The sequence below is a fragment of the Oryctolagus cuniculus genome, chromosome 2 (assembly GCF_051225735.1).
Source record: "Oryctolagus cuniculus isolate XC-2025 breed Fujian yellow rabbit chromosome 2, ASM5122573v1, whole genome shotgun sequence".
In the NCBI taxonomy this organism is placed as follows: Eukaryota; Metazoa; Chordata; class Mammalia; order Lagomorpha; family Leporidae; genus Oryctolagus; species Oryctolagus cuniculus.
The window spans coordinates 171,432,895-171,457,675 of record NC_142868.1 but is presented as its reverse complement, the minus strand read 5'-3'; the positions used below and the strand labels follow the sequence as shown (position 1 = coordinate 171,457,675).

At 45.3% G+C, this 24,781-nt stretch overlaps 2 protein-coding genes across 22 annotated transcripts in view; one reads left to right on the top strand and one right to left on the bottom strand.

Moving 5' to 3' along the window:
• CRIM1 (cysteine rich transmembrane BMP regulator 1) overlaps positions 1-6,667 on the top strand; it is a 208,645-nt gene extending 201,978 nt beyond the window's left edge. For all 7 annotated transcript variants that reach the window (XM_051842989.3, XM_070069255.2, XM_051842988.3 and 4 more), the window contains 2 exons: positions 2,415-2,605; positions 4,159-6,667. In XM_051842989.3, the coding sequence (XP_051698949.3) occupies positions 2,415-2,605; positions 4,159-4,335 (368 nt within the window). In that variant the 3' untranslated portion in view covers positions 4,336-6,667. The remainder of the gene's footprint in view (positions 1-2,414; positions 2,606-4,158) is intronic.
• An 810-nt stretch (positions 6,668-7,477) lies between these two features.
• FEZ2 (fasciculation and elongation protein zeta 2) overlaps positions 7,478-24,781 on the bottom strand; it is a 60,143-nt gene continuing 42,839 nt past the window's right edge. For 5 of the 15 annotated variants that reach the window (XM_089327764.1, XM_089327763.1, XM_089327760.1 and 2 more), the window contains exons 6-9: positions 16,015-16,095; positions 13,753-13,828; positions 11,193-11,258; positions 9,333-9,680 (exon numbers count right to left, since the gene is read on the bottom strand). In XM_089327764.1, coding sequence (XP_089183890.1) covers positions 9,430-9,680; positions 11,193-11,258; positions 13,753-13,828; positions 16,015-16,095 — 474 coding nt within the window. In that variant the 3' untranslated portion in view covers positions 9,333-9,429. Of the gene's footprint in view, positions 8,956-9,332; positions 9,681-10,093; positions 10,123-11,192; positions 11,259-13,752; positions 13,829-16,014; positions 16,096-24,781 lie in introns of those variants that run through there. The other 10 variants (XM_008254549.5, XM_089327770.1, XM_089327771.1 and 7 more) reach the window with 5 other exon arrangements.

Here is a 24,781-nt window from a genome sequence, read left to right as displayed (position 1 = left end):
GCCTTTGGAGGACCTGTTCATTACATAGGACCTCTGTTACGAAGTTCCTGAAATTTCCTCACGTGTCAGTAGCGAGAAAACATGTGTTTCTCCAAGGCCAAGTAATTTGTTTTCATTTTATAGACATTGTGAATCATCAATTATACCTGTTCCCATGTTTTCCATTGGCTGCCAGAAAGCTCAAAGCTAACTTTGCTGGCAATGCTTTTAGCACTAAAACAAAACCAAAGGACAGAGTTTTATAAACAGCTCAGTTGAAACTTCATTTTCCTTTCACCAGGATTTTCCTTAATTTTAACCTTGTATGACACGTACTTCTAAAGCCACATCTTGTATCATCTGAAATACTGGAAAGTAAAAATTCATTCCTTTATTGTATATCTAAAACCCAAATCCATCAAAATTTTACCGTTATCTTTGGCATTTTTCTTGATGCTGAGAAGTACGTTCCTTTTCCCGCTTCTTATAAATGATCGCTAATGCTCCCTTCCCATTCCCTACCCTGGAACACTTGAAGAGGGCACATGAATACAAAACCAGAATTCTAAACCAATCTTAACACCACAAAGCTATGTTACGTGGTGAGCTGAGTTTCCAGAAGTTTAAAAGTAACTCCTTTTCACTATGTGTGTCCTGTGCCTTTCACTAAACTGTTCTTTGATCCATTTAGAAAACCTGACTATGATGGTTTATGTGAGACAAAAGAAAAATAAGCAAACCTGAGTGTTCCCAGTTATTATGTATTCTGTCTGCAACATTGACTGTAAGAATGAAGGAAAAAAAGATCTTCATTCGTGAGAGCAAAATCAGATGTTTCCTGTACAGTAAAATTAATAAGTAGAAAAATCATGTGATAGGCCTAGTGAGTTTTCCAAATTTTAAGAAGTCATTCTTCTTAGAGTTCAGAGAACCAGAGTATCAACCAAAAGACCTACCTCCTGATTGTGGTATAGTTTTGTGCTAATTCACTAGTTCTTCCTTCAGGAAACAGAACAACATACTTTGTTCTATCTTCCTGTTGGCCATTAAGCAGAGGGCTAAGGTATTGTTTCCAATCTAAATCTTAGTTGATCATATATATTAATGATAATCAAAATATATTTTTAAATGTTTATTTTCATCTACTTGAAAGGCAGAGATAGATCTTCCATCTGCTGGCTCGTTCCCCAGATACTGTTCCCACAACAGCCAGGGCTGAACCAGACCGCACGCCCAGAACTCCCATCCAGGTCTCCCACATGGGTGGCAAAGGCCCACACACTTGAGCCATCACCTGCTGCTTCGTAGGAGGCGTTAGCAGGAGCTGGGTGGGAAGCAGAATAGCCAAGACTCAAACCTGCACTCCAATATGGAATGTGGGCATCGCACGTGGCGGCTTAACCCACTGCACCACAATGCCCACTCCCCTCACAGTGTTGTCAAGAGACTAACTTTAATTTTTAAAAGCTACCTAGGCACTTTCTTACTTTATTGATTAGCTAAAGCCATTTTCATCATGCCCAATCATTAACAATCTCACTCAGCTTTTCTTTTTTTAACCCATCCCTAAGCACCTTGCCCTGTGCTCTTTGGATCAACAATATACTTTAATCAACTTTTTTTTAAAATAACAAGATTATTATTTATTTATTTGAAAGGCAGAGTTACAAAAAGAAAGATCTTCCATCCACTGGCACACTCCCCAAATAGCCACAATGGCCAGGGCAGAGCCAGGCTGAAGCCAGGAGCCCAGAGGTTACTCTGGGTCTCCCACGTGGGTACAGGGGCCCAAGGGCTTGGGTCATCCTCTGCTGCTTTCCCAGATGCATTAGCAGGGAGCTGGATTGCAAGTGGAGCAGCCAGGTCTTGAACCAGTGCCCATGTGGGATGCTGGCATAACAGGCAGAGGCCTACCCTGCTGTGCCACAGCACTGACCCCTTTAATCAGCTTTTAAATTCAAAGCAGTGGTTAGTAATAAAACCAAGTTGCTGGCCGGCGCCACAGCTCACTAGGCTAATCCTCCGCCTTGCGGCTCCGGCACACCGGGTTCTAGTCCCGGTCGGGGTGCCAGATTCTGTCCCGGTTGCCCCTCTTCCAGGCCAGCTCTCTGCTGTGGCCAGGGAGTGCAGTGGAGGATGGCCCAAGTCCTTGGGCCCTGCACCCCATGGGAGACCAGGATAAGTACCTGGCTCCTGCCATCAGATCGGTGCGGTGTGCCGGCCGCAGCGCGCCAGCCGCAGCAGCAATTGGAGGGTGAACCAACAGCAAAGGAAGACCTTTCTCTCTGTCTCTCTCTCTCTCACTGTCCACTCTGCCTTTCAAAAAAAAAATAAATTAAAAAAAACAAGTTGCTGATACCTACTTATAGTGTAATTAATATCATCCTTAAAAATTCTGTTTTAGGTCATAAGTGCTTATAATCTGTTCTCTTTAGATATGGGTCACCTCCAGGTGGATTACGGAGAGAACAATGGAGTGTACTCGAGTGAAGGCTCCTCACTGGACTCCATCGCCTCTGTGGTGGTTCCCATAGTAACATGCCTGTCAGTCCTAATAGCATTCCTCTTCATCAATCAGAAGAAACAGTGGATCCCACTGCTGTGCTGGTATCGAACACCAACTAAGGTACCGTCCACAGAAAGTTAAAATGGCTTGACGTCTTGTATATTACTTAGTGAAATTTTGGCTTTACTATCCATGGCCTCAAATGTAAATCAAGTTGTAGCAGTCTTGTCTATAGAACTTGCCCAGGGCTGGAGTGATCACTGAGTGAGTTATCTGTCACCCACTGGTGGATGAATCCTCACTTCTCATGGGTCAATTTCCTGGATGTACTTTTTCAAATGAACAAACAGCTCTGAACTGACTCCTAAATCATTGTTGTTTCTACTAGAAACAAAAGTCGATCACGTGGTATTTTTCAGTCTTCTGTGTTGTAGAATTAGAGAAATCACAAAGGTAGGGTGATGTAATACTCAGGAGTGGGCAAGAGGAGAGGCAGAGGGAATGAGGATGGCGTTCAGAAGTGAAGACAGGCAGGTGTGCCCAAGGCTAGCACAATAGGGAAAGGCAGTAATGGTTCAGGGGTTGTGGAAAGTAAGACTAGACAGGGAGAGGGACAGGTTTGCTATTGAGAGACAATACAAAAGCCCTCTGTATTTTAACAAGGCAAGAGTAAACTACATTAAAGGAAAATAAATCGCAATTCCTCCCAACTCTAATTCTACCTTTTGCATTTAGTGTTCCTTATTTTATAATGTACAATCTTAACAATTGAAAACAGCCTGAATAATTTAATCCAGTTTCTCATCTAGTGCACCATTCCATATACAGCTCCTGCCAGATGGTCACTCTGCCTCTGGTTTTCTTCGGGCAGCGATGCCTCGGGCACAGGCCGGGTCAGGAAGCAGCACTGAACAAGAACAGCTGCCACTGTCCAAAGCTGGAAGAGCCCCAGACACAGAGGCTGGCCCAGCCTGTGATGCTGTTAGCCTAAATGACTAGCAGTTGTCTCTGCTTTAGAATCAGCCCACCTAATAACCTCCACTCATCCTTCTGCCCTCTTTTTTTTTTTTTTTTTTTAAGATTTATTTATTTATTTGAAAGAGTTACACAGAGGAGAGGCAGAGAGAGAGAAAGAGGTCTTCCATCCGATGGCTTACTCCCCAGTCGGCCGTAACAGCCGGAGCTGCGCCGACCCGGAGCCAGGAGCTTCCTCTGGGTTCTGCCACGCAGATGCAGGGGCCCAAGGACTTGGGTCACCTTCCACTGCTTTCCCAGACCATAGCAGAGAGCTGGATCAGAAGTGGAGCGGCCAGGTCTCGGACCGGCACCCACATGGGATGCCAGCGCTTCAGGCCAGGGTGTTAACCCACTGAGCCACAGCGCCAGTCCCCTGCCCTCTTAAATACAAGCCCGCACATCAAGGATTTGAAAATCGTTACCGTTTTCTTCACTCCGTCACCTCTTTGACGGCATACTGACCACTCACCATTTAAATGTGCTGTGTCAGAAGCCCTCTTGGCAGTCCTCCTATAGTAGCTGTGAGAGTAGGGTGTAACAGTCCATGTACAAGGAATCGTGACACTTACGTCACTTGCGTTAGGAAGTCAGTTCTTTTTCGTGTGGGATATGGAAAGCAGCTAATTCTTTGTGGTTCTCCTCCCCTCACTAAACAGCCTTCGTCCCTAAACAATCAGCTGGTGTCTGTGGACTGCAAGAAGGGAAGCCGAGTCCAGGTGGACAGTTCCCAGCGAATGTTAAGAATTGCTGAACCCGATGCGAGATTCAGTGGCTTCTACAGCATGCAAAAACAGAACCATCTACAGGCAGACAATTTCTACCAGACCGTGTGAAGACAGGCAACGTGGGTCAGGTTTGAAACACAGAAAGCGACTCAATCTGCTCTTAAAAGTAAACTAGAGTTTGTGCACTTGCTTAGTGGATTGTATTGGATTGTGACTTGATGTACAACGCTAAGAATTAACTGGGATGGGCTTTGTCTACAGCAGTGTGCAGAACAAGCATTCCCACCTTTCCTCAAGGTAACTGACCAAGTGTTTTCTTAGAACCAAAGTTTTTACAGTTGCTAAGGTATATTTGCTTGTAATATAGCTGTAGAGATATTTGGGGGCGGGGACAGCGAGTTTGGTTGGGGGAAATGGGCGGGAGGGCGGTATTGGGAAGAAAAACTGGTCAGCTCGGCTCGGGGAGAAGCCCAGTGGGATCAAAGCAGCTCAGTGGCCCAGAGGAGATTCTTCCTGTTGCTCTGAAGACTGCACTGGCTGCTGCAAAGCTCAGGCCTGAGTGCGCAGGAGACAGACAAGCCTCGCGTTCCAGCTGCCACAGCCACCTTAGAGCCACCAGGCGCGCGCTTCAGAACTCTCGATAGCCATCCCAGGTCTAAAGCCACAAGTTTCTTTTCTATACAGTCACAACTGCAGTAGGCAGTGAGGAAGCAAGGGAAATGTGGTAGCGACATTTCTCTGACGCGGGTTATTAAGGATCTATACACTTAATACTTTTTGCTGCTTTTTGTTTCCTTCCAAGCCAATCAGCCAGTTCCTAGCAGAGTCAGCCAGGAACGTGATCGGAGGGAGTCATTTCTCGATGTGAGCGCTGGAGCTTTTCTTAGAACAGCGCGGCAGGAAGGAGAGAGGGTGAAGGACACCAGGCATCTCCAGGGGCTACACTTCACTGTTTGTTGTTGCTTTGTTCTGTTCTGTCCTTGGTTGTTCATAGTTTTTGTTGAAGCTCTAGCTTAAGAAGAAGCTTTTTTTTAAAAAAAAAAAAAAAGACTGGGGATTTTTTTTTCTTTATTATATACTGATTCTACAAAATAGAAACTACTTCATTTTAATTGTATATTATTCAAGCACCTTTGTTGAAGCTCAAGAAAAAATAATGCCTCTTTAAACTTTAGCAATTATAGGAATATTTATGTATCTTATGCTTCAAAAACAAAAGTATTTGTGTGCATGTGTATATAATATATACATATATATTTATACACATACAATTTATGTTTTCCTGTTGAATGTATTTTTATGAGATTTTAACCAGAACAAAGGCAGATAAACAGGCATTCCATATCAGTGCTTTTGATCACTTACAAAATTTTTGAGTGATATAAAATCTCACTCAACCTGCAGTTTAATTGGGGAAAAAATGTGTGACAGTGTGAGAGCAAGTGTGTGTGTGTGTGTGTGTGTGTGTATGAATGAATGTATACACACCTAGAGCAGCCAGCATCACACCTGCTACGGAGAGGGTATTCCTTTATTAATGTAATCATCTTCATTTGGATTTGCTTTTGGTTGGTTTTCGATTGGCTCACTGGCCACAGACATTGATGGCCGCTTTTATCTGTGTCACTAATCAGCTCCTGGATTTTTTTCTTTTCAAACAACTGTTTGAAACAACTACTGGAATATTGTCCACAATAAGCTGGAAGTTTATTGTAGTTTGCCTCAAATATAACTGACTGTATACTCTAGTGTTAACTTTTCAAACAGCTCTTAGCACTTTTATACTAATTACCCATTTGTGCATTGATTTTTTCTTTTAAAAATGCTTGTTGTGAAAGACACAGATACCCAGTATGCTTAATGTGAAAAGAAAATGTGTTCTGTTTTGTAAAGGAACTTTCAAGTATTGTTGTAAATACTTGGACAGAGGTTGCTGAACTTTAAAAAAAATTAATTTATTATTATAATGACCTAATTTATTAATCTGAAGATTAACCATTTTTTTGTCTTAGAATATCAAAAAGAAAGAAAAAGGTGTTCTAGCTGTTTGCATCAAAGGAAAAAAAATTTATCAAGGGGCAATATTTTTATCTATTTCCAAAATAAATTTGTTAATGATGTTACCAAAATAGATTTACATCAACCTGATTAGTATAAAAATTTTGTTGACAATTAATCCATTCCTGGCATAAAAAGTCTTTATCCAAAAAATTGTAAATGCTTGCTTTTTGTTTTTTCAATCATGGCCATATTATGAAAATACTAACAGGATATAGGACAAGGTGTAAATTTTTTTTATTATTTTAAAGATATGATTTATCCTGAGTGCTGTATCTGTTACTCTTTTACTTTGGTTCCTGTTGTGCTCTTGTAAGAGAAAAACAAATATAATTTCCTGAAGAATAAAATAGATATATGGCACTTGGAGTGCACCACAGTTCCACAGTTGGTTTTTGTTTTCTTCAAAACAAAGTGCAGAGGGTTTATTTACAACTTGGTTCTTGGCAACAGGTAGACCCTGCAAGTCAAATCACACACTTGAACTTTCCAAGAGCTCCCATATCGGGACCCAGCAGGTGAGCAGCCCTGTTAAGAGTGTCAGCCCAGTGCACCCCACGTCCCGAGAAGCCCCTGTGCTGCTCTAGGCAGGAATACCTGCCAAAAAGGGGCCCCCCGACGTACACAGCAGAGACAGAAAACCTGCCTGTGTCAGTCACATGTCAAACACCACATCATTAGTGTCAAGACTAAGGGACAAGCCGGCGCCGCGGCTCACTAGGCTAATCCTCCGCCTTGCGGCACCGGCACACCGGGTTCTAGTCCCGGTCGGGGCGCCGGATTCTGTCCCGGTTGCCCCTCTTCCAGGCCAGCTCTCTGCTGTGGCCCGGGAAGGCAGTGGAGGATGGCCCAAGTGCTTGGGCCCTGCACCCCATAGGAGACCAGGAGAAGTCCTGGCTCCTGCCTTCGGATCAGCGCGGTGCGCCAGCCACGGAGGCCATTGGAGGGTGAACCAACGGCAAAAGGAAGACCTTTCTCTCTCTCTCTTTCTCACTGTCCACTCTGCCTGTCAAAAAAAATAAATAAGGGACAGAAGGGTCACCAGGAGGAAGCCCTAGCTCTTAGCAAAATCGGGGGACTTTGAGGTGGTAGGAAAACAACAGGTGTGCATTCATACCCCAGAAGCATCAACTCAGGAAGGCGCTATAGACAGCTCACCACCAAGTCTGCAAAAAGCACATCTTCCGAGACCTTTTTCCATAATGTATGCTCTTTAATGCTGCATTTCTCTAGTACAAGGCCTAATATTTTCAGATTACTATTACTGTGCAAGTAGCCATCAGTTTTAGAGGAAGAGGCAAATAAGTTCCACATCTTCACTGTCAAATAAGACGCTGGTAAAATAACAAAACCATCTCAAGTTTCTTATACCACTAGGTAATGCCTAAAATGCCAAGCTGGCACCAAACTCGAAACCAGTCTGCTGTCTTCAAGGTGGCAGCGTCTCAGCTCCTAAGGGAGACAAGGATGTGTGCCAACAGGGGCCTACGTGGAGATGTAACAGGGTGCTTGCTACACTCACGTTCTATAAGGGAGGCAGCTGCTCAAAGTGTTCAGAATGTCTCAGAGCCCCAGAAGTGAATCAGAACTTCTGCCACTCAGCACAATCTGGAAAATTCCTCGTGTCCCCTCCGTAACCTCACGGGGCTGACCAGGGTTTCTGCGGCTCTCAGACTAGAGGGATGGACTCTGCATGGAATGAAGAGTAAATGGTTTGCACTGCAAGGAGAGAAAGTCCACCAAAAAAAAAGGTTCTGAAGTACACATGACACTTTTTTTTTTTTACATTTATTAAATGCCACTGATTTGACTGAAACTGGCCAGAGTGTGTGTGACCAGTGACGTATGCATGAGTAGCTGTCTTTCGAGTTAGTCCTTGAGGCAAGTGCACAGGTGTGACTGAAACAACAGAGTTCGCGAGCCGGGCAGTGCTGCCGCACACGGCTTCTCGAGCACCTTAGGAGGCACACGTCTTCCCAGACAGGAGCCACAGCAAGAGTCTGAAGATGAGTGGCAAGTGAACGGTTAGAACGGTTTTTAGACGAGAGGCAGAGCAGCAGCAGCAGGCTATAAAACCGCTCTGCCCAACAGTGTCAGCGGTCACTATAAAACAAGCAATGCGTGGTCTGGGGTTGCTTCAGGAACAGCCTCAGTGCGCTGAATTTCGGTCTTTCTAGACAATACTGACAGGTAATGCGCATACTTGGGATTTTCTCACAAAAATCAGTGCTGGTTCTTGCCCTTGCTACAGTACGAATCTGCCAATGCTGGTGTCCAGCCTTTCAGTGCAGTGTGACAGAGAAAGCCATGAAAACCCAAATGGGCACATGATCAGTTAATAAAACATGTGACTGCACATGCACGGCTAACATTGCTCTCCCTCACTCTAAAGAACAGTTCGGAATTGTTAGCAGATCCAACAGAAAGCATCTCCAGAATTCAAAATAGTGCCATCGTTCTCTTGGTTCTAGAATACAAAGAATCAGTGAAGTCATGATCTATTAATACTGAATCACAAACCCAAGTTCAAGTGTGCTGGGTTTCCAACAGCAGGAAGGTCGTGGTGGGCAGCTTGCAGAATGATGAGAATAATGCTATGGGAAATCCAGCGCAAGTCCACAGGAGACTGCACGGCTCCGGAAGTAACGCCGCTCTATGTGGGACACAGGACTGGGGGAGAAACAGAACACTTTCAGACAGAAATGCAGCTTTTGTATGCCTTTATGCACAACGTACATATATTTTATATACATTTTATATGTATATAAAGACACCACTGAGTGATGAGAACCACATATTAATGGAAGGACCTACAGTAGCCATGTTTTACGAGGCTACCCTCAACAATGAGTTCTCCCAAGACACACTGTATTAGAATTTCCCAGAAATGAGACACCAAAAGGCCATGTCTCTTAGGGCACTACCTAGAGAGAAAAGCCGCTAACATTAGCCCTAAACCAGCAGGCAGGCTCTGGGGGGGAAGTCAAAGAAGGGTGCGAGAGTCTGTCCTTTCTCGGATCCGCACGTGGCAGCCACATCTCTGCGTTGAGTGGTGAGTATTCTTGTTGGAGGCAGGTGTGGCTGCAGTGGGATGATAGGAAGCATGACCTACTCAGGCCAAATAAGGCCATTTTCTGCCTTCTTTCACTTCCGGCCTTTGCATGAAAACAAAGATGGTGGGTTTAGGAGGCGAAGCGCACTCATCTGTGTGAACAACAAGGACAAAGCCATAGAAGGGGAAGGAGAGCTCACCTGCTGAGCAGCATCCCCCTTCCAGGCAGAGGAACAGCAGTTAGCAGGCTGTGCGTTTCCAGGATGGGTGGGAGAGAGCACTTGACCCCGCATCGCCGCCTTCCCACACACACCCCACGGCGTAACGCTCCCCTCTGGGTTTCCTTGAAGTAGAGTCACCAGTGCTGTCTGAATCTTGGCATCTTTTCCACCCAGTCCTTGCAACACAGAGCCAGGGCAAATCCAGGCACGTGCACACAAACAGCCCGTCAGACACAGGCACAGCAGAGCTAGCACGGGCCGGCGCAGAACAGAACCCTATGGCGTGCGGTCAAGGCAGGTTCATAACCACAGGGGAGGCTTTTGGAGTGAAGTACTCGGAACCAGGCTTCCCCCAGAGTGCTCTGCTCTTGGGCTCGAAAGCCTTGCATGCAGCCAAATGCTGAGAAAGCCGGGAAGCCACAGGAGCTCAGTCTAGCCCTGGCTCTCATGGCCATGCCCTGGGGACCCACTGCAATTGAGATTTAAGACATGTCCTTTATGTTCGTCTCATTCCTGCTTTGCGTCTAGAACAAACCTCGGAACACTCCAGCTTTCAAACCAATGCTAGCACAACACAAAAGCAAACAAAGATGTCAGGAATAAAAAAGAAATTCAGAATCATATTGGGAGAAAAAGCCATCCATCAAAAACATACAGCTTACTGGAAAATGTCAATTCGCTCTTTCCTGCCCCCATGGTAACCAGCTCACGGCTGGCTCCTGTTTCAATGTCCAAGTCTCTTTCAGTGACACTGAGTATAACCCACGTGGAGACCCGTGTACACCACTGAGAGCCACGTTTTATGAAACCGTGGTTGAAGAGAGGGCCCACGTGAGATGTCTTGATGTCTCAGGAACCCTAACCTTCCTGGGGCTCGGCTAACTGATGGAGAAGAGAGCGCCCAGAGAAGGGAAATGTTAGGAGATAAGGCCCACCCTCACAACTCCATCCCAGCCCCGCAAGGTGTGCTTGGTGATGCTCTGAGAATCTGTCCTCTGAGTGACTGCTACAGTTCATAGGTTCTGCAGCCCCCTCCTGTCTTACCTTGCTCCTGCAGCAAGGTAAGGGATCTCCTCCCTTCTCTTTTTCCTCCATCAATGTCCTCATCCTGTGTGCACCCCCATCTTGCTTCCAACATTTTTGGCTCTCCTGCCACTGCCCTGGGTTTCTGGAAGGCCATTCTTTTTTCGCCACATCTCCTTGTCCCTCACACCAGACTTTTAGGCATTGTTAAGTGACTGGCTGTCTGCTCCTTCATCTACCCTCACTAAGGCCCTCACTACCATCCCCAAGATGGCAGACACCACCATCTTCAAACCTCCCAGTGCCCAGGAGTCAGCCCTTGATACCCGAAAGGCGATGGCAATATCTTGCTAATTTTCCTCTTCTGCCTTCCTTGATGTTTATAATTCAGCTGTGAATGTTATTTCCAGCCCAGGACCGACCTTAAGTACAAGTTACATTTTATGTATCCATGATGTCTGCAGCCTATGTGAGTCACGTGTGTCTCCTTGCCCTGCATGGTAAGATTAATAAAAGCTGTGCATTTGCAAGTTATGTTTCGCAAGACCATGCGTTTCCTGACTAACCAAAACACCCCAACTATTGTGTGCCCGTTCCATTATACAACTCACCCTTCAGTATATAATCAGTTAACAAGCTCGGGACTTTCTCACTGTCCTCCTTCATGGCCCGGAGAACTGCAAAGCAAAGGAGAAAATGAAAGCAGCAACAATTTAAAACCCAGATAAACAAAAAGTAATGTTTAATTCCAATCATTGCAGCTTTTATTCATTATATAACTGATTCCTACAAATTATGGATGCTTTTCTGTATAGGGAATAGAACGTAAAGGCTCAAGACCTCATGTTAGTGAGCAGGCCCTTACCAAGGTAAGAATATTCCACTGACCCGAGATTCATTTCCCTAGTGTAAAAGCCCCAGACACGGAAGGCAGGAGGGAGGAATCGCGTTATTTACGCAGAACTTGGGTTTAGTCACAGTCCATTCTAGAGAGTTCCTGTGCTCCCCAGGAGTGGATCTGTCAGACTTCCCACAAGCCTGTAAAGCAAAGACCAAACTGAAGAACAGGCTTTGTGAGGCAGCCCCCAGCACCTGCCAGGCGTCCTGCTCCTCACCCAGAAGGGAATCTGACAATTCCACCTTCTACATAAAGGCCAAAACTGTGGGTAATCCACGCCATGCAGATACAGGAAGACACAAAAATTAACTGTAATTGCCAGCTCAAACTTCCTCCAGAGCGTCCTGGTAAAAATACCTCAGTGTTTCTCCCCAAGTAAATGACAAGGCGACATCGTGGAACTGTCACGTCAGCCCTCCTGGGGTTAAACCCTGGCTTCCTTACTTCCTAACTGTGTGACTTGAAGTTACTTAATCACTCTGTGCACAATTCCTCATCTGTAAAATGAGGGAAATAATTAGATCTCAAAAGCTTGTTATGAGGATTAAGTCACTAATTCGGACACAAAGGACTTAGAATAGTGCCTGGCACACAGCACGTGCTGTGTACTAGCCATAACTAACATGACAAATATAATTATTATTATCATTATTATAAAATCATCTTCTAATAAGAAGACTATGCATCCATAAAAGCTGATTCTTGATTTTGGCTAATACCTATAGGTGGAACAGTTGAAGTTCAGATCTCTCCCTAAATGTTCACAAGATAACCATTTTTTAAACTTTAAGGTTTATTTATTTACTTGAAAGGCAGAGATGCAGAGAGAGGGGGGGGTCTTCCATCCACTGGTTCATTTCCCAAAAGGCCCTGGGCAGGGTCAAAACCAGGAGCCAGGAGCTTCATCTGGGTCTTCTAAGTGGGCACAGGGGCCCAAACACTTGGGCCATCTTCCGCTGCTTTCCCAGGCACATTAGCAGGGAGCTGGATCGGAAGTGGAGCACCTGGAACTCAAACTGGTGCCCATATGGGCCCTAGGTTGTGTCCTGGCATCCCATATGGGTGCTAGTTTTGTTCCGATCCAGCTCCCTGCTAATGGCCTGAGGAAAGCAGTAGAAAATGACCCAAGTGTTTGGGCCCTCGCCACCCATGTTGGAGACCCAGATGAAGCCCTTGGCTCCTGGCTTCTGCCTGGCTCAGCCCTGGCAGTTGCAACCATCTAGGGAGTGAACCAGCAGGTAGAAGATCAATCTCTCTCTGTCACTCCCTCTCTCTCTGTAGCTCCGATTTCCAAATAAATAAGTCTTTAAATAAAGAAATGAATGAATCCAGCCATGTGATGTTCTTTCATTTGGCTCCCTCTCAGTCATTATCATAAATATTTATAATCAGAAAGAACCTAACTGATTAACAATTCAGTCTGTTCATTTTAAGGGCAAGGCAAGCAAGGCTGATTGGTTGTGACTTACTGCAAATCCCACATACAAATCCATTTTTATCCTGGTTATTCAATGTGACCAAGAGAGGATAAGTGATTTCCAAGGATATCTCTGCGGATAATAGGGACAGAGCCCGAATTCTGGGCTCGTTCATGTCTAAGAGATGCACAATATAATGAATATTTTTATCTCACAAATAAAACGTAAGCCCCTTGGGGTGAGGGGGCTGATCTTTGCTGTGTTCACTGAAGCATCTCAAGTATCCAAAGCATGGCCTGGCACTGAGTAGGTCTTCACCAAATATTTGCTGAATGAATGCATGTTCTTAAGACGTTACCATCAATTTACGTCCTGCTTATATCTACTGCCTTGGGTTCTACATTGATAAGAATGGTGGGGGAGTGGGGCTTAGGCTATACCCTGCCTCTTCAGTTACTGACAGCCACGGTTACATATGACCCATAAAGCATTTAACTCACTGGTATATGAATATGTATTTACACAAGAGGTGGTAGAAATACGAGTCACATTTTTTCCCAAAAATTTAGCTCGTGAATATTTCAAAAGGAAGAAAAACACACAAAAAAAAATACAAAGCAGCACAGCACAGGCATCAGTAATATCAGTTTGATATCACAGCAATTTTTGGTTTCAATAATGATAAATAATAAATAAATTAAATAAATAATAAATAATTAATAATAAATCAGGACATCCACCATTTACAATCCTAAATTGACAAAGAAAACAATAACAAAACCAGCCAACTAAAATCAAGTCTTTAAGAAGCAGCAAAAGCAAATCAGGAAACAATTTAATCTTGTCTTTGCTCACTTTTTGTTAATATTTGAAGATCTTCAACAGACGGTGGTCCATTTTTTTTCTCATAAGGAATGACTGTGGTCAAATACTGCCAAGGTAAAAGACAAACACAGTGTGTCACTAAAGCTGAATTCCCTTATCTTCAGAAAACGGATAAAGCTACTAGGGAGTCTACTTTATGGAACACTGGCCACTTTGGCAATGAAAACACAGATATGTATAAGAATAAAGGCATCATTATTTCAGAGTTCATTTTATCCACATCTATCTGTCTCACACAAGCCTGATATAAACATAAATAATCCTTTTTTTCCTTTTCAGTTATTGAAAATTTTAAAGAACTCATTCTGAAAATGGTAAGCTCAGTTTGTTCATTTTTAGAGTGAATTCTCACCTACATTCACCTTACATTTTTTCAACATTTTTTAAAAAGTAATTAAATTGAAAATATAGCTTTAACAGATCTACATAAAAAATCAATTTCCAACAGCCAGATAATTCTGGTTCAGACCATTTTTATTCTGGTTGAACAAAATGGTCAACATGGAAACATGACGAGTTCAAGAAACCTGTACCAGCTTCTTCCAGAAACAAAAGACACACTCAAATAAGTTTAGAAGCTAACTATTATTATTTTATATTATTGTGTAAGTAATTAGAAGTGTCTTTAGGTACTGAAGGAGATGAGCAAAAGGAAAGGAGCAAACAGACTAGGGGGAAATTAATGATGAAAATGAACCTCTGACAAGGAGACGAGCTGCCAAGCTCCCTGCTCGTGAACGCTCACAGGCACCACAGTTGGGCTCCGTGACTATATTCCAAAGGGAACATAATCCAAAACTGATTGGCAAAACTCTCCTACTTGGACCTCATCACCACCACCAAAAAATATGGTCCGGTAAGGTTTGCATCTGCTCGCATAGAGTCATTGGTGTGTACTTGGAATCTCTTCTGCCCCATCCATTATGTAGCCCCATGCCCTCAATCTCAGCTCTACTCCCAATCCTCACGCAGCGATCTTAGCCCACTCATAATTAAAAAGCAGCATAGAAAAAAGAAAACTGCTTAACAATAACCGGACCACCAGGTCCGGAAAAGTCATAAAAAGGAAGTGTTCAATCTTATAAGAAACTTGGTGCTGTAACATCTTCGCACAGACATCACCAAGGGCAAGCCCAACTGTACAACCAAACGTGTTTCTTTGGGAAGAACACCCCACGAAAGGCCAGAAAAATGCTCTCAGAGGTCTTCCCTCGCTGCACATGTGGCCAGCAACCGGGAGAAGCCTGAGGATGCTCTGGCCAGTGGGCTGCGCCCTCAGCCGCCCTGCCCCACTCCTGGGCTGGTGCTGAGTGCCTTGCCATCCTGTGGAACAGGAGAGGCGGAAGGCACCAGGATAAAAATGCTCCACCCTCCCTTCATGGAGCCCCTCTCTGAGCTGCAAAAGTCAGCGTGAACCCCCCTCCCTGACGTCATCTCCCTTCTGGGGAAAGACAAACACTCGGAGGCGGACGAGGGTCCTTTGGATTACGTGCCTACAAGCCACGTTCTGCACTTTTTTTAAGCTTCGCCTAAGAACTAACCTAAAGAGTTTTCTTTTTTGAAGTGAAAACTTCAAATGGTAAAAGGAGGTGTTAAGCACACTTGTTAATGTAGATGCGCCTCCCATTGTGTGATATTCCTTAAATAATTATGGCAAAAAATGTAGATAAAATCTAATCTGACAGCATATTCACATGTATGACTTGTACATAAATGACATCTCCTGCTTCCTTGGGCAGACAACTGCATTGGCTGGCCACAGGAATCCTTGAACACACATGAATTCACCTCAAGGAGACGAGACAGACTCTGTACATTTTTTTTTTTTTAATCTAGAACTCTAATCTCAAAGACGCCATCATCTGGCTTTCTTTCCTCCAAAATGAGATCCTGGTTCACAGCTGTTGGCATGCGAGTAGTACATGCTAGTTTGTTATTTTTGGTCAGATTTGCTACACACGCCATCTATGATGTCAAAATGTTAGTATCTAGGTGTTTAACGGTGAGAGGAACGGAGCTCTACAGCACATCTTAAGAACACGTTTAACCTACGGTCCAGCCGGGAAAATGCTCCTGCAAGGGAAATTCTGTCACCACACCACCACACAGTGAACTCTCACTTCTCTCTTTTCGGCAGGGGCTTTAGTAAATTAGTAAAACTGCCAGCTTTCGGTCACTTACACAGACAATGAAAAAAGGCAGGGGGTGAGGGACAAAAGGGTAACCGAGCACCTGTTTGTCTCCACCTGAACTTCCGAAGGTGTGGCGGAGGCCATTCTGAATGACACTCGAGATGCCTTCCATGCTGAAGCGCTAAAGGCAGCGGTATGCGCCCGGAAGAAAAGGACAGAGAGAGAAGTTCAAAGACGATTAGTGAGAACGTACTGTGATGACACATGTGCCCGAGGGGCAAGCAGTTAGGAAATGCCACTATGCATTCAGACCAAGCAGGCAAAATCATGCTGTTTGTAAAATATTTTGGCTTTCATTCCTTTGCAAGTTAAAGGTAAAAGCAACTGCTTGTATGCTACTACCTTCATGGAGATTTCTCCGGATGGAGCTGATAAACGCTAATGCAAACCCTGTCAGTTGTATACCAATGTGTTGCATACAAAATTCACCACGTCACTTTCAAGATACCTTTTGATACTGTTTTCCCACATTTTTTCCAAAGTCTGAAAACTTAATCTCACAGTATGCATCTTTCAGCGCAAGTCTGTATCTCTCCACCGTCGGTTTAGGGAACATCAACCTAACATTTGGCAAATGAAAACGCTGTTACTTGGAAAGCCGACTGTTGCTTCCCACTTACTCTTCCGGCACCTGCCACTGCCTTGGTGGAGAAAATGTAAATTGGAAGACGCCATATGCTTCCAAGAGAGCAGTGTGGATCCCATGTGCTACCAGGTCCCCAAAAACTTCTGCAAAGACTTCTCCCACTGCAGTGCGTTTCTAGGAAACAACTCTAACATCTTTCTCCCAGCAACCTCCAAACTTCCTAGAATTCATTGTTCTGAGAAGAGAGTATTTTTTCCTAAACCACTTCTCTTGATTTGTAAGCAGTCTGCAATGCCACCAGACACGGTGAAGAGAGTCCGGCGGCACCTCCACGGCGGCTGACTCAGAGCAGGGAGGGATGCCTGCAGCATGACTAAGGGAGGGGAAAGCGTACGGGAGAAGGAAGCCCAGGCCTGATTCATCGGCTGGTTCCTTTCCCTGGAATTTTACAGGGGAAAGCCGAATCCGTAGAGACGTTTGCGGAATCCAAGAATATCTTACCAGCCCCCAAGAAGCAGAAGAAAAGAAATCAAGGCAGTGGTCTCTGTCCCCAAGACATGTGTAACTCAGTCCAGTGGTTCTCGAAGTGTGAGGCAGGAACCCCCTCCCCAGGAGGCCCCCACAATCTTTTCTTAATAGTACCACGAAGTAATTTATGATTTTTACTCTCATCCTTTCATTGCTTACAGTGAAATCTTCCAGCTGACAGACCCAATCTGCAGAAGCACATTTGAGAACCGATCTTCAATCAAGCCACGTAATGAGGCTGACAAAATGCACGAAAATGACACTTATCTCTTTTCAAATACAGTTATTTTTCATTCAAATATACAACTTACCTAAGAATTAATGAATTTATTTCTGATAATTTTAATGAATACATTTACTGTTACCACTTTTAATTTCTCTTTTTTTAAAAAAAGATTTATTTATTCATTTGAAAGTCTGGGTTACACAGAGAGAAGGAGAGGCAAAGAGAGAGAGGTCTTCCATCTGATGGTTCACTCCCCTGTTGGCCACAAAGGCCGGAGCTGTGCCCCATCTGAAGCCAGGAGCCAGTTGCTTCTTCTGGGTCTCCCATGCAGGAGCAAGGGCCCAAGCACTTGGGCCATCTTCTACTGCTTTCCCAGGCAATAACAGAGAGCTGGATCAGAAGTAGAGCAGCCGGGATTAGAACCAGTGCCCATATGGGATGCCAGCACTGCAGGCGGCGGTTTTACCCGCTATGCCACAGAGCCAGCCCCACCACTTTTAATTTCTAACATAGTAAATACTGATCAATATAACCTAAGGTTCCTCAGGGTTTTTGTTTTTTTTGTTTGTTTGTTTTTGTGTGTGTGTGTGTTTGTTTTTTTGTTGTTGTTGTTGTTGTTTTTTTTTTTACAGGCAGAGTTAGACAATGAGAGAGAGAGACAGATAGAAAGGTCTTCCTTTTTCCATTGGTTCACCCCCCAAAATGGCCACTACGGCTGGCGGACCGCGCTGATCCGATGGCAGGAGCCAGGTGCTTCTTCTGGTCTCCCATGTGGGTGCAGGGCCCAAGGACCTGGGCCATCCTCCACTGCCCCCCAGGCCACAGCAGAGAGCTGGACTGGAAGAGGGGCAACCGGGACAGAACCTGGTGCCCCAACCGGGACTAGAACCCAGGTGCCGGCGCCACAGGCGGAGGATTAGCCAAGTGAGCCGCAGCGCCAGCCCCTCAGTAAGTTTTAAGAATGCCAAGAATTGCTGGCATGGTGATGTAGCCAACAAAGCCACTGCTTGCGACATTGGCATCCCATATGGGCACCTGTTCATGTCCTACCTGCTCCACCTCTGATCCAGCTCCACGGTAATGGCCTGGGAAAAGCAGTGCAAGATGGCCCAGGTGCTTGAGCCCCTGCCACCCATATGGGAGACCTGGATGAAGCTCCTGGCTTCAGCCTGGCTCAACCCTGGCTGTTGCAGCAATCTAGAGAGTGAACCACTAGATGGAAGATCAATCAATCTCTCTAACTCTTTCAAACAAATACAAAAATCTTTAAAAAAGTAGTAGTAGGAGGAGGAGGAGGAGGAGTAGAATAGTAATAGTAGCAGTAGTAGTAGTCGTCGTCGTCCTGGCAACAGAAAGCTAAGAAATGTTAAAAGTTGAATCCTCGAGGGAGCTCACAATGTGCCTGTGGATCAGTCACAACTCTCGATGACGTTACTGTAAGTCTGAGAGCCACATCTTATCATCTTGAGGGGGCCTAAACCACAGGGCCTCTCCTCATCCATCAACCTACTTCCTACCCCCTCTTTCCTGGGTCTGCACACCAGTTTTGCTTTAGCAGAATCAAATGTCTAGCTGAGATACTTCAATGGCCCCTCTTCACTCTGCGGAAAGCGTGACCATGGATGGAGGGGGCCAGTGTTAAAAGACAGACCTGCATGGAACCAGTTCTGTCGATTGTTCACAGGCCAGCATACAATTCGTTCACATTTTTGAGAGAGTATTAAAAGAGATGGCATCATAGGCTCTGGAGTCTACAATAAAAATTACAAACTATTTTCAACCAAACAAGTCAAGTCATTTTTTTTTCCAAATTCACACTATATAATAAATTTCCCTAAATAAGCAACAAAGAGAAAAATGTTTATTTTCAGTCAGCAGAGCCTAGCCCATTATCTATGGGTTTACTAGAGCTAGACATAAATTCAGAAAATCTCGAAGTGGATCAGGATCCACATAGCAGGACACGAAGGCTCACTTCATACTTGGATAACACATTCATCCCAAAAATTCATTCCAAAAACACTAGCTTTTAGTTTCCCAATCAAAAACCTAATTCCTGTCGCTACAAGAGAAAAAAAAAAAAAAACTTGATGCCAATTTTTTCAGTCACGATACACTGCATTTTAGTTTTCCTTACACTGCGGAGCACCATGTCAACCACTGACAGCCTGACTACTCGTGAACGGTGGCTTTCACGCAACCAGAACTCGAGACTTCATGGAACTAAGTGAAAATGTGCTCACGGGGCCGGTGCTGTGGCGTAGCAGGTAAAGGCGACGACGCCAGCATCGGGGTCCTGGCTGCTCCACTTCCAATCCAGATCCCTGCTAACGACCTGGAGAAAACCAGCAGAAGATGGCTCAATTGTTTGGGCCCCTGCCACCCACATGGGAGACCCTGCCTCCCACATGGGAGCCTTTGCTGTTGCAGTCATCTGGGAAATGAACCAGCAGATGGAAGATTTCTTTTTTTCTTCTCTCTCTCGCCCTGATTTTCAAATGAATAAATAAGTCTTCTTTAAAAAATGCACTGAGGGAAGCCCAGGCAACTTGGGCAAGTGTGAAACTAACAGCTGATGCTGGTGAAAGGAAGCAAAAGGAACCCTGAGAGCCGGGCTCGCTGAGTCAGGAGCTGCGGCAGGCAAGCCCCACGGTCTCCTGACCTTTTGCCAGTTAACAGACGAACCAGGGAAGCAATGTGGCAGCCTGCAAGGTTCTGCTGGGAAAATTTCAGAACAAGAAACTCAGAAGACTTTGGGGGAGAAAAAAAAAAAGACTGAAAACTAAAAGACATGGCTGAGAACATTCCTCCACCTGAGGCTCCAATTGCCATAGACTGTCCCAGCCCACCACCCAGGGATCACGCCGTGTGATTTCTGCCTTCACTGCACCTTCAATCCTCCCTCTCCGCGAGCCCTCCCGGTGGCAACTGTAAATTCTCCTACCCTCATCCAATTTCCTGTCCTCAGGGTTTCCTGAAACAGCTCTTTCCTGGGTCACTTCTTGGACTGAGATCCACAGGTGCTTTTCAGAACTGGCTGATTCACTCCTCCCTGACCCCTCCCCCAGAGTCACCACCCACTCCCCTGACTCCTGCCCACCTCCCCGGCAGCCTCATCTCTCTGCACTCCCCTCTGATGGATCGGCAGTCCCCAGGACGTTACCACTCAATAGTGTCAACTCCGGCCTCCATCAGTCTACAGCCACACCCTCCTAAGATGAGTAAAGTGCCCAGAACAGAATGGCCCCTGGGAAGCGTCCAGGAAATGTTAGCTGTAACTCCCCTCCTGAGCTCAGTTCGTGTGCTTAACACACAAGCACAGTTGGACATCTGCACCTATTGCATATTAATGGCCTACTGGACTTATCTACACACAATACCTATACGCCTATAACTCATCATGTCCAAAATGGAATTCATCCTTTTCTTCCTCACCAAAAAACAAACAGCCTGCTCCTCCTTCAGCATCCTATACCTCCCTCAAAACACACATTGAGCCAGTTGGTATTCCAGGCATTAGGAATTCAACACACAAACTTAGCCGAAGCCCCTTCTGACTTCATATTCTATTGCAAGGGGCCACAAAAAGACCAGTGAATGAACCGGGTAACTATAGATAACACATGCCCTGTCGATAGATGTGAAGGGGCAATTAAAACTGGATGCCTGCTCTATTCCAGGAGGTCAGAGACAAACTGAAACATGAATGATACACCCATTCCAGATGAGCCACAAAGGGCAGTGGACAAAGGAGAGCTTCTCAGAGAACAAATCTCAAAGCAGCCAAGCTGCCAACCGGGGCATTCAGTCCGTAGCCAGTGCCTAAGAGTCTGGCTATTCCTACCCTGCAGGATGTGACACAGCAGCTACTGAGCCCACTCCCCACTCCTTCCCATGAGCAGTGTTCTGCAGCAACCCCGTTCCCTCTCCCACTTCCACAGCTGGATGTGCTGGAACTGGCTGGTTTAACCCGTGGGCCATGGAGCCACCTAGAGAGCAGGTGCAAAGGGCAGTCACCCTCCCAAGACGCTGGGCATGTGGCTAGAGGAGTTCCTGTCGACAGAACTCGCAGGTCTCCCTGTGGGGAAAGGGTGCACATGCTTATCCATGCTTGCCCGTGTCAGTAACCACGGACCTGATTCCAACTCCTCTTTTCCCTGGTGCCTCAATCAATTCAACATCCTCAATATCTTGAAATATAACTAATCCCCCGCCTTGCACCGTCACAGCCTTGTGTAGTGCCTACACGCAGACTGCAACAACCTCTTAATCAACTCTTTATTGCTGCCTACCTCCTTCCAACCAGTTCTCCTTGAAACCACTGAAGTTTCCCTTCCAAAAGACAGAGCTGAATGTGTACCTATCCCACTTAGAACCTGTTTTTGGTTTCTGATAGATTTTGAAGTCCAGATGCCTTGGAATGTCATGCAAAGACCCCGATATTGTGGCTTCCACTTTGCGATTGCCATGGCCTTTTCTTGAGTGACTTGCTCCCTTGCCCTCTAGCACTGGGCATAATGAACAACTTGCCATTGGCCAGATGTCCTTGTCACTCTGGGTAGCTACAGAGACCACTCCCTCTCCCTCTCTGCTGGGGCCCTCCTTCTCCTGCCTGTCGTTGGGATGCAATCTGCCATCCCAGACTCCTAAAGCAAGCAGGGACAATGGTAGTTACTATATGCACACCTGGACCACAGACCGGCACAGGCACTGAAAACAGGGTAGTTGTTTGGAAGATGGCAATGACCACACTATGCCTTGGTTTCTCAGTCTCCACTCTACTGACATTTTGGGTCGAATCATTCCTTGTTGTGGGGGCCATCACATAGGTTGGAGGAAGCTTCCCAGCCTCTCTGGCTTCAAACTCTGCCAGTAACGCTGTCCCCACCCTGTCAAGTTGTGATAAAGACAAATGTTTGCAAACACTGAGTAATGACCTGTGGGGACAAAGTGGCCTGGCTGAGAATCACCGCACTGAAGTACACTGTATCGTTGGCCATCCCAATCCTCACCCTCTACGCAACAGGTCCCTGGAGCTTTGAAATTTACTCTGCATCCTTAACTCAGGCCTGGAACATAACTGGGGATCAATAAATGTTTGCCTCAGAGTTGCAAAAGAAAAGATAATCAAGGTATTTTTCATGGGAGCTGAAAGGAAAAGGAGAGAGCGAGCGAGTGAGAGAGCGAGCGAGCCAAAAGGTAAAAAATAACCCGAGTGTGAGGAGAAGAAGATGACACGACAGGAAATAAAGTCAGCTGTTGAAGGAGTGAGCAGCGGAGCTCGGGGACAGTCCGCTGAGGACTTCATCCAGCAAATCAGCAAGGGATTACTGCGGTAAGATAAAATCATCTTGTTGGCCTGGTTTGTAAAACAATGGAGGGACTGAGAAATATGAAGCCCCTAGGACCATAAAAGAGGAGCCTGTAGAAAGAACATCAGTGAGCTCCAGGGGTAGAGGAACAGAAAGACTATGGCCCGAGAGCAGGAGGAGCAGCTCTACAGAGCCTACAATAGATCCTGCTTTACAAGTGCCCTATAAATTCCAAAGAATAATACAGCCTTTTGGAAGGCAAAATGAATTTTAAAAAGATAAAACCTCAGAGGCAAATTAAATTTACTTTTGAGTAAACGTCACCTCATTTAGAGAAACTACATTTACAACTTGAGAGCAGATGCAGTATTATTAGGTGCTTATGGGGCTTAACTGGGCCAGAGGGAAGATTTTTCTCGATGCCTAAATTTTATAAGGGGGTGGGGAGAGCGCAGAGAAAAAGAAGGGGAGGAAGGGCAGCACTTCTTTGTTGGACATTTCTCAGGGTAAAAGAGCCAGACATCTCAAGGTGGTGACAGAACTAAGTCTAGGGGTTATGAATGCTGAATGAAACCAAGGACACTGCAGATCTGTTACAGTGTAATTAAAATACACCACTGCAACATTAGGTGAAATAAAAATCTCCAGTCTCCCTTCCCTTTAATCTACCATTTCCAGTCTTGAAGGAGGAATCCAAATGCTCAAATTTAAAGGAAAGAGTTGGTGAGATTGGTGAAGACTGCGATGCTAAACTTTGTCTGAAATCCGCCCGTCCACTCCCCCTCCATCTTTAGGAAGGCGTTCACAGTTCTGTAAAACGCCCTTCTCCGGATGGAGTTTTTGAAATGAGCCCGTTTATAAGCAGGGAGCTGATTAAGCAGTGCAGTACTGACTCGCTATTGTCCAAGTGCCAGGGTGGCGGGGCGGGGGTGCTGCAGTCCCAGCGCTGACACTGAGGGTGTTCACCAGTGCCTCTCGATTGCCTCCCTTCCTGCACTGCTGTGTATTCAAAGTCCCAAAATCAGTCATTCTCCGGAAACGTCTCTCAGGAGCAGCAATGTGTAAACAAGACACTAAAGATTTTAAAAACCCATAAAAACCTGAGACAAGGAAATGGGCCAAGATCTCCAAGGCCACGCACGACATGCCTGTGTAGCTCACGAGCGGAAAATTCAGGCCAAGGTTCCTCTGACGAACACACAGCTTCACTCCGCCCTGTGCTGGGGCCTCTGCTGAGCACTGCCTTACCCCAGGTGACGTGGCAACAGGGACGCCACACCGACCTTACAGGGCAGTGCGAGGATTACAGAAATAAGCCACCGGAAGCGCTTCGCAGAGTACTCAGCAAACAGCAATCTTCAAACGTCTTGGCTGTATCGCTTTAAAAGGGTCAGAGTAACATTTAGACACAGCTCCCAAAGACAATGAGCCTCAAAATTCTACTATGCTCCAGAGCAGCCGAGCAGTATTTCAGGTTCACCTAAAACAAAACCAAACAAACAAAAAGAACAAACAAAGCAAAGCGAAGCAAGCGTAAACAGCAAACAAGTTAACACTTTTTGAGAATTCAAGGTCTTCCCAGGCAATAAAGAGAGCTAGTAAAAAGCAACAAGAATCAGATAATAGTGCTAGAGTTTGTCGGCTCTTCTCCAGAATCCTAAACATAGCAGCTCATCCTCTGCCCCGCCTACTCACCAGCTCCACTGGTTTCCCAGAAAGCAGGATCCAGGACAGGGCATGAGCAAAGCCAGGGCAGTGGGGCTTCTAAGTTCTGGGGACTCTAGGCCACCATCGTTCTCCCAGGCTCACCTGACACCAACTGGCACAGACCCCTAACTCGCCAGGAAGTCTTTTAAAAGTTTCACTATCAATGTCAGTTAAAAAGGTTGGGAAAAGCAACTATTTCTGACTTACTCTCACTTACTCTTTTTCCATTAATATCGTTTATAAAAATCACATCATCTTCAGTAATTTGAATGACATGATTCTCAAACACAAGAGTACTTTAAAAAGTGTAAAAAATGGAATTAAAAGATAAGTTTTATTGGTGCAAAAAAATTGAAATCCATAAAGGTTTTTCATAATATGTTATTTTCCATGAACCTTTTGCAAATTTCAAAAACTTTTTGCACCAAAATAAATCTTTTCTTTTAAT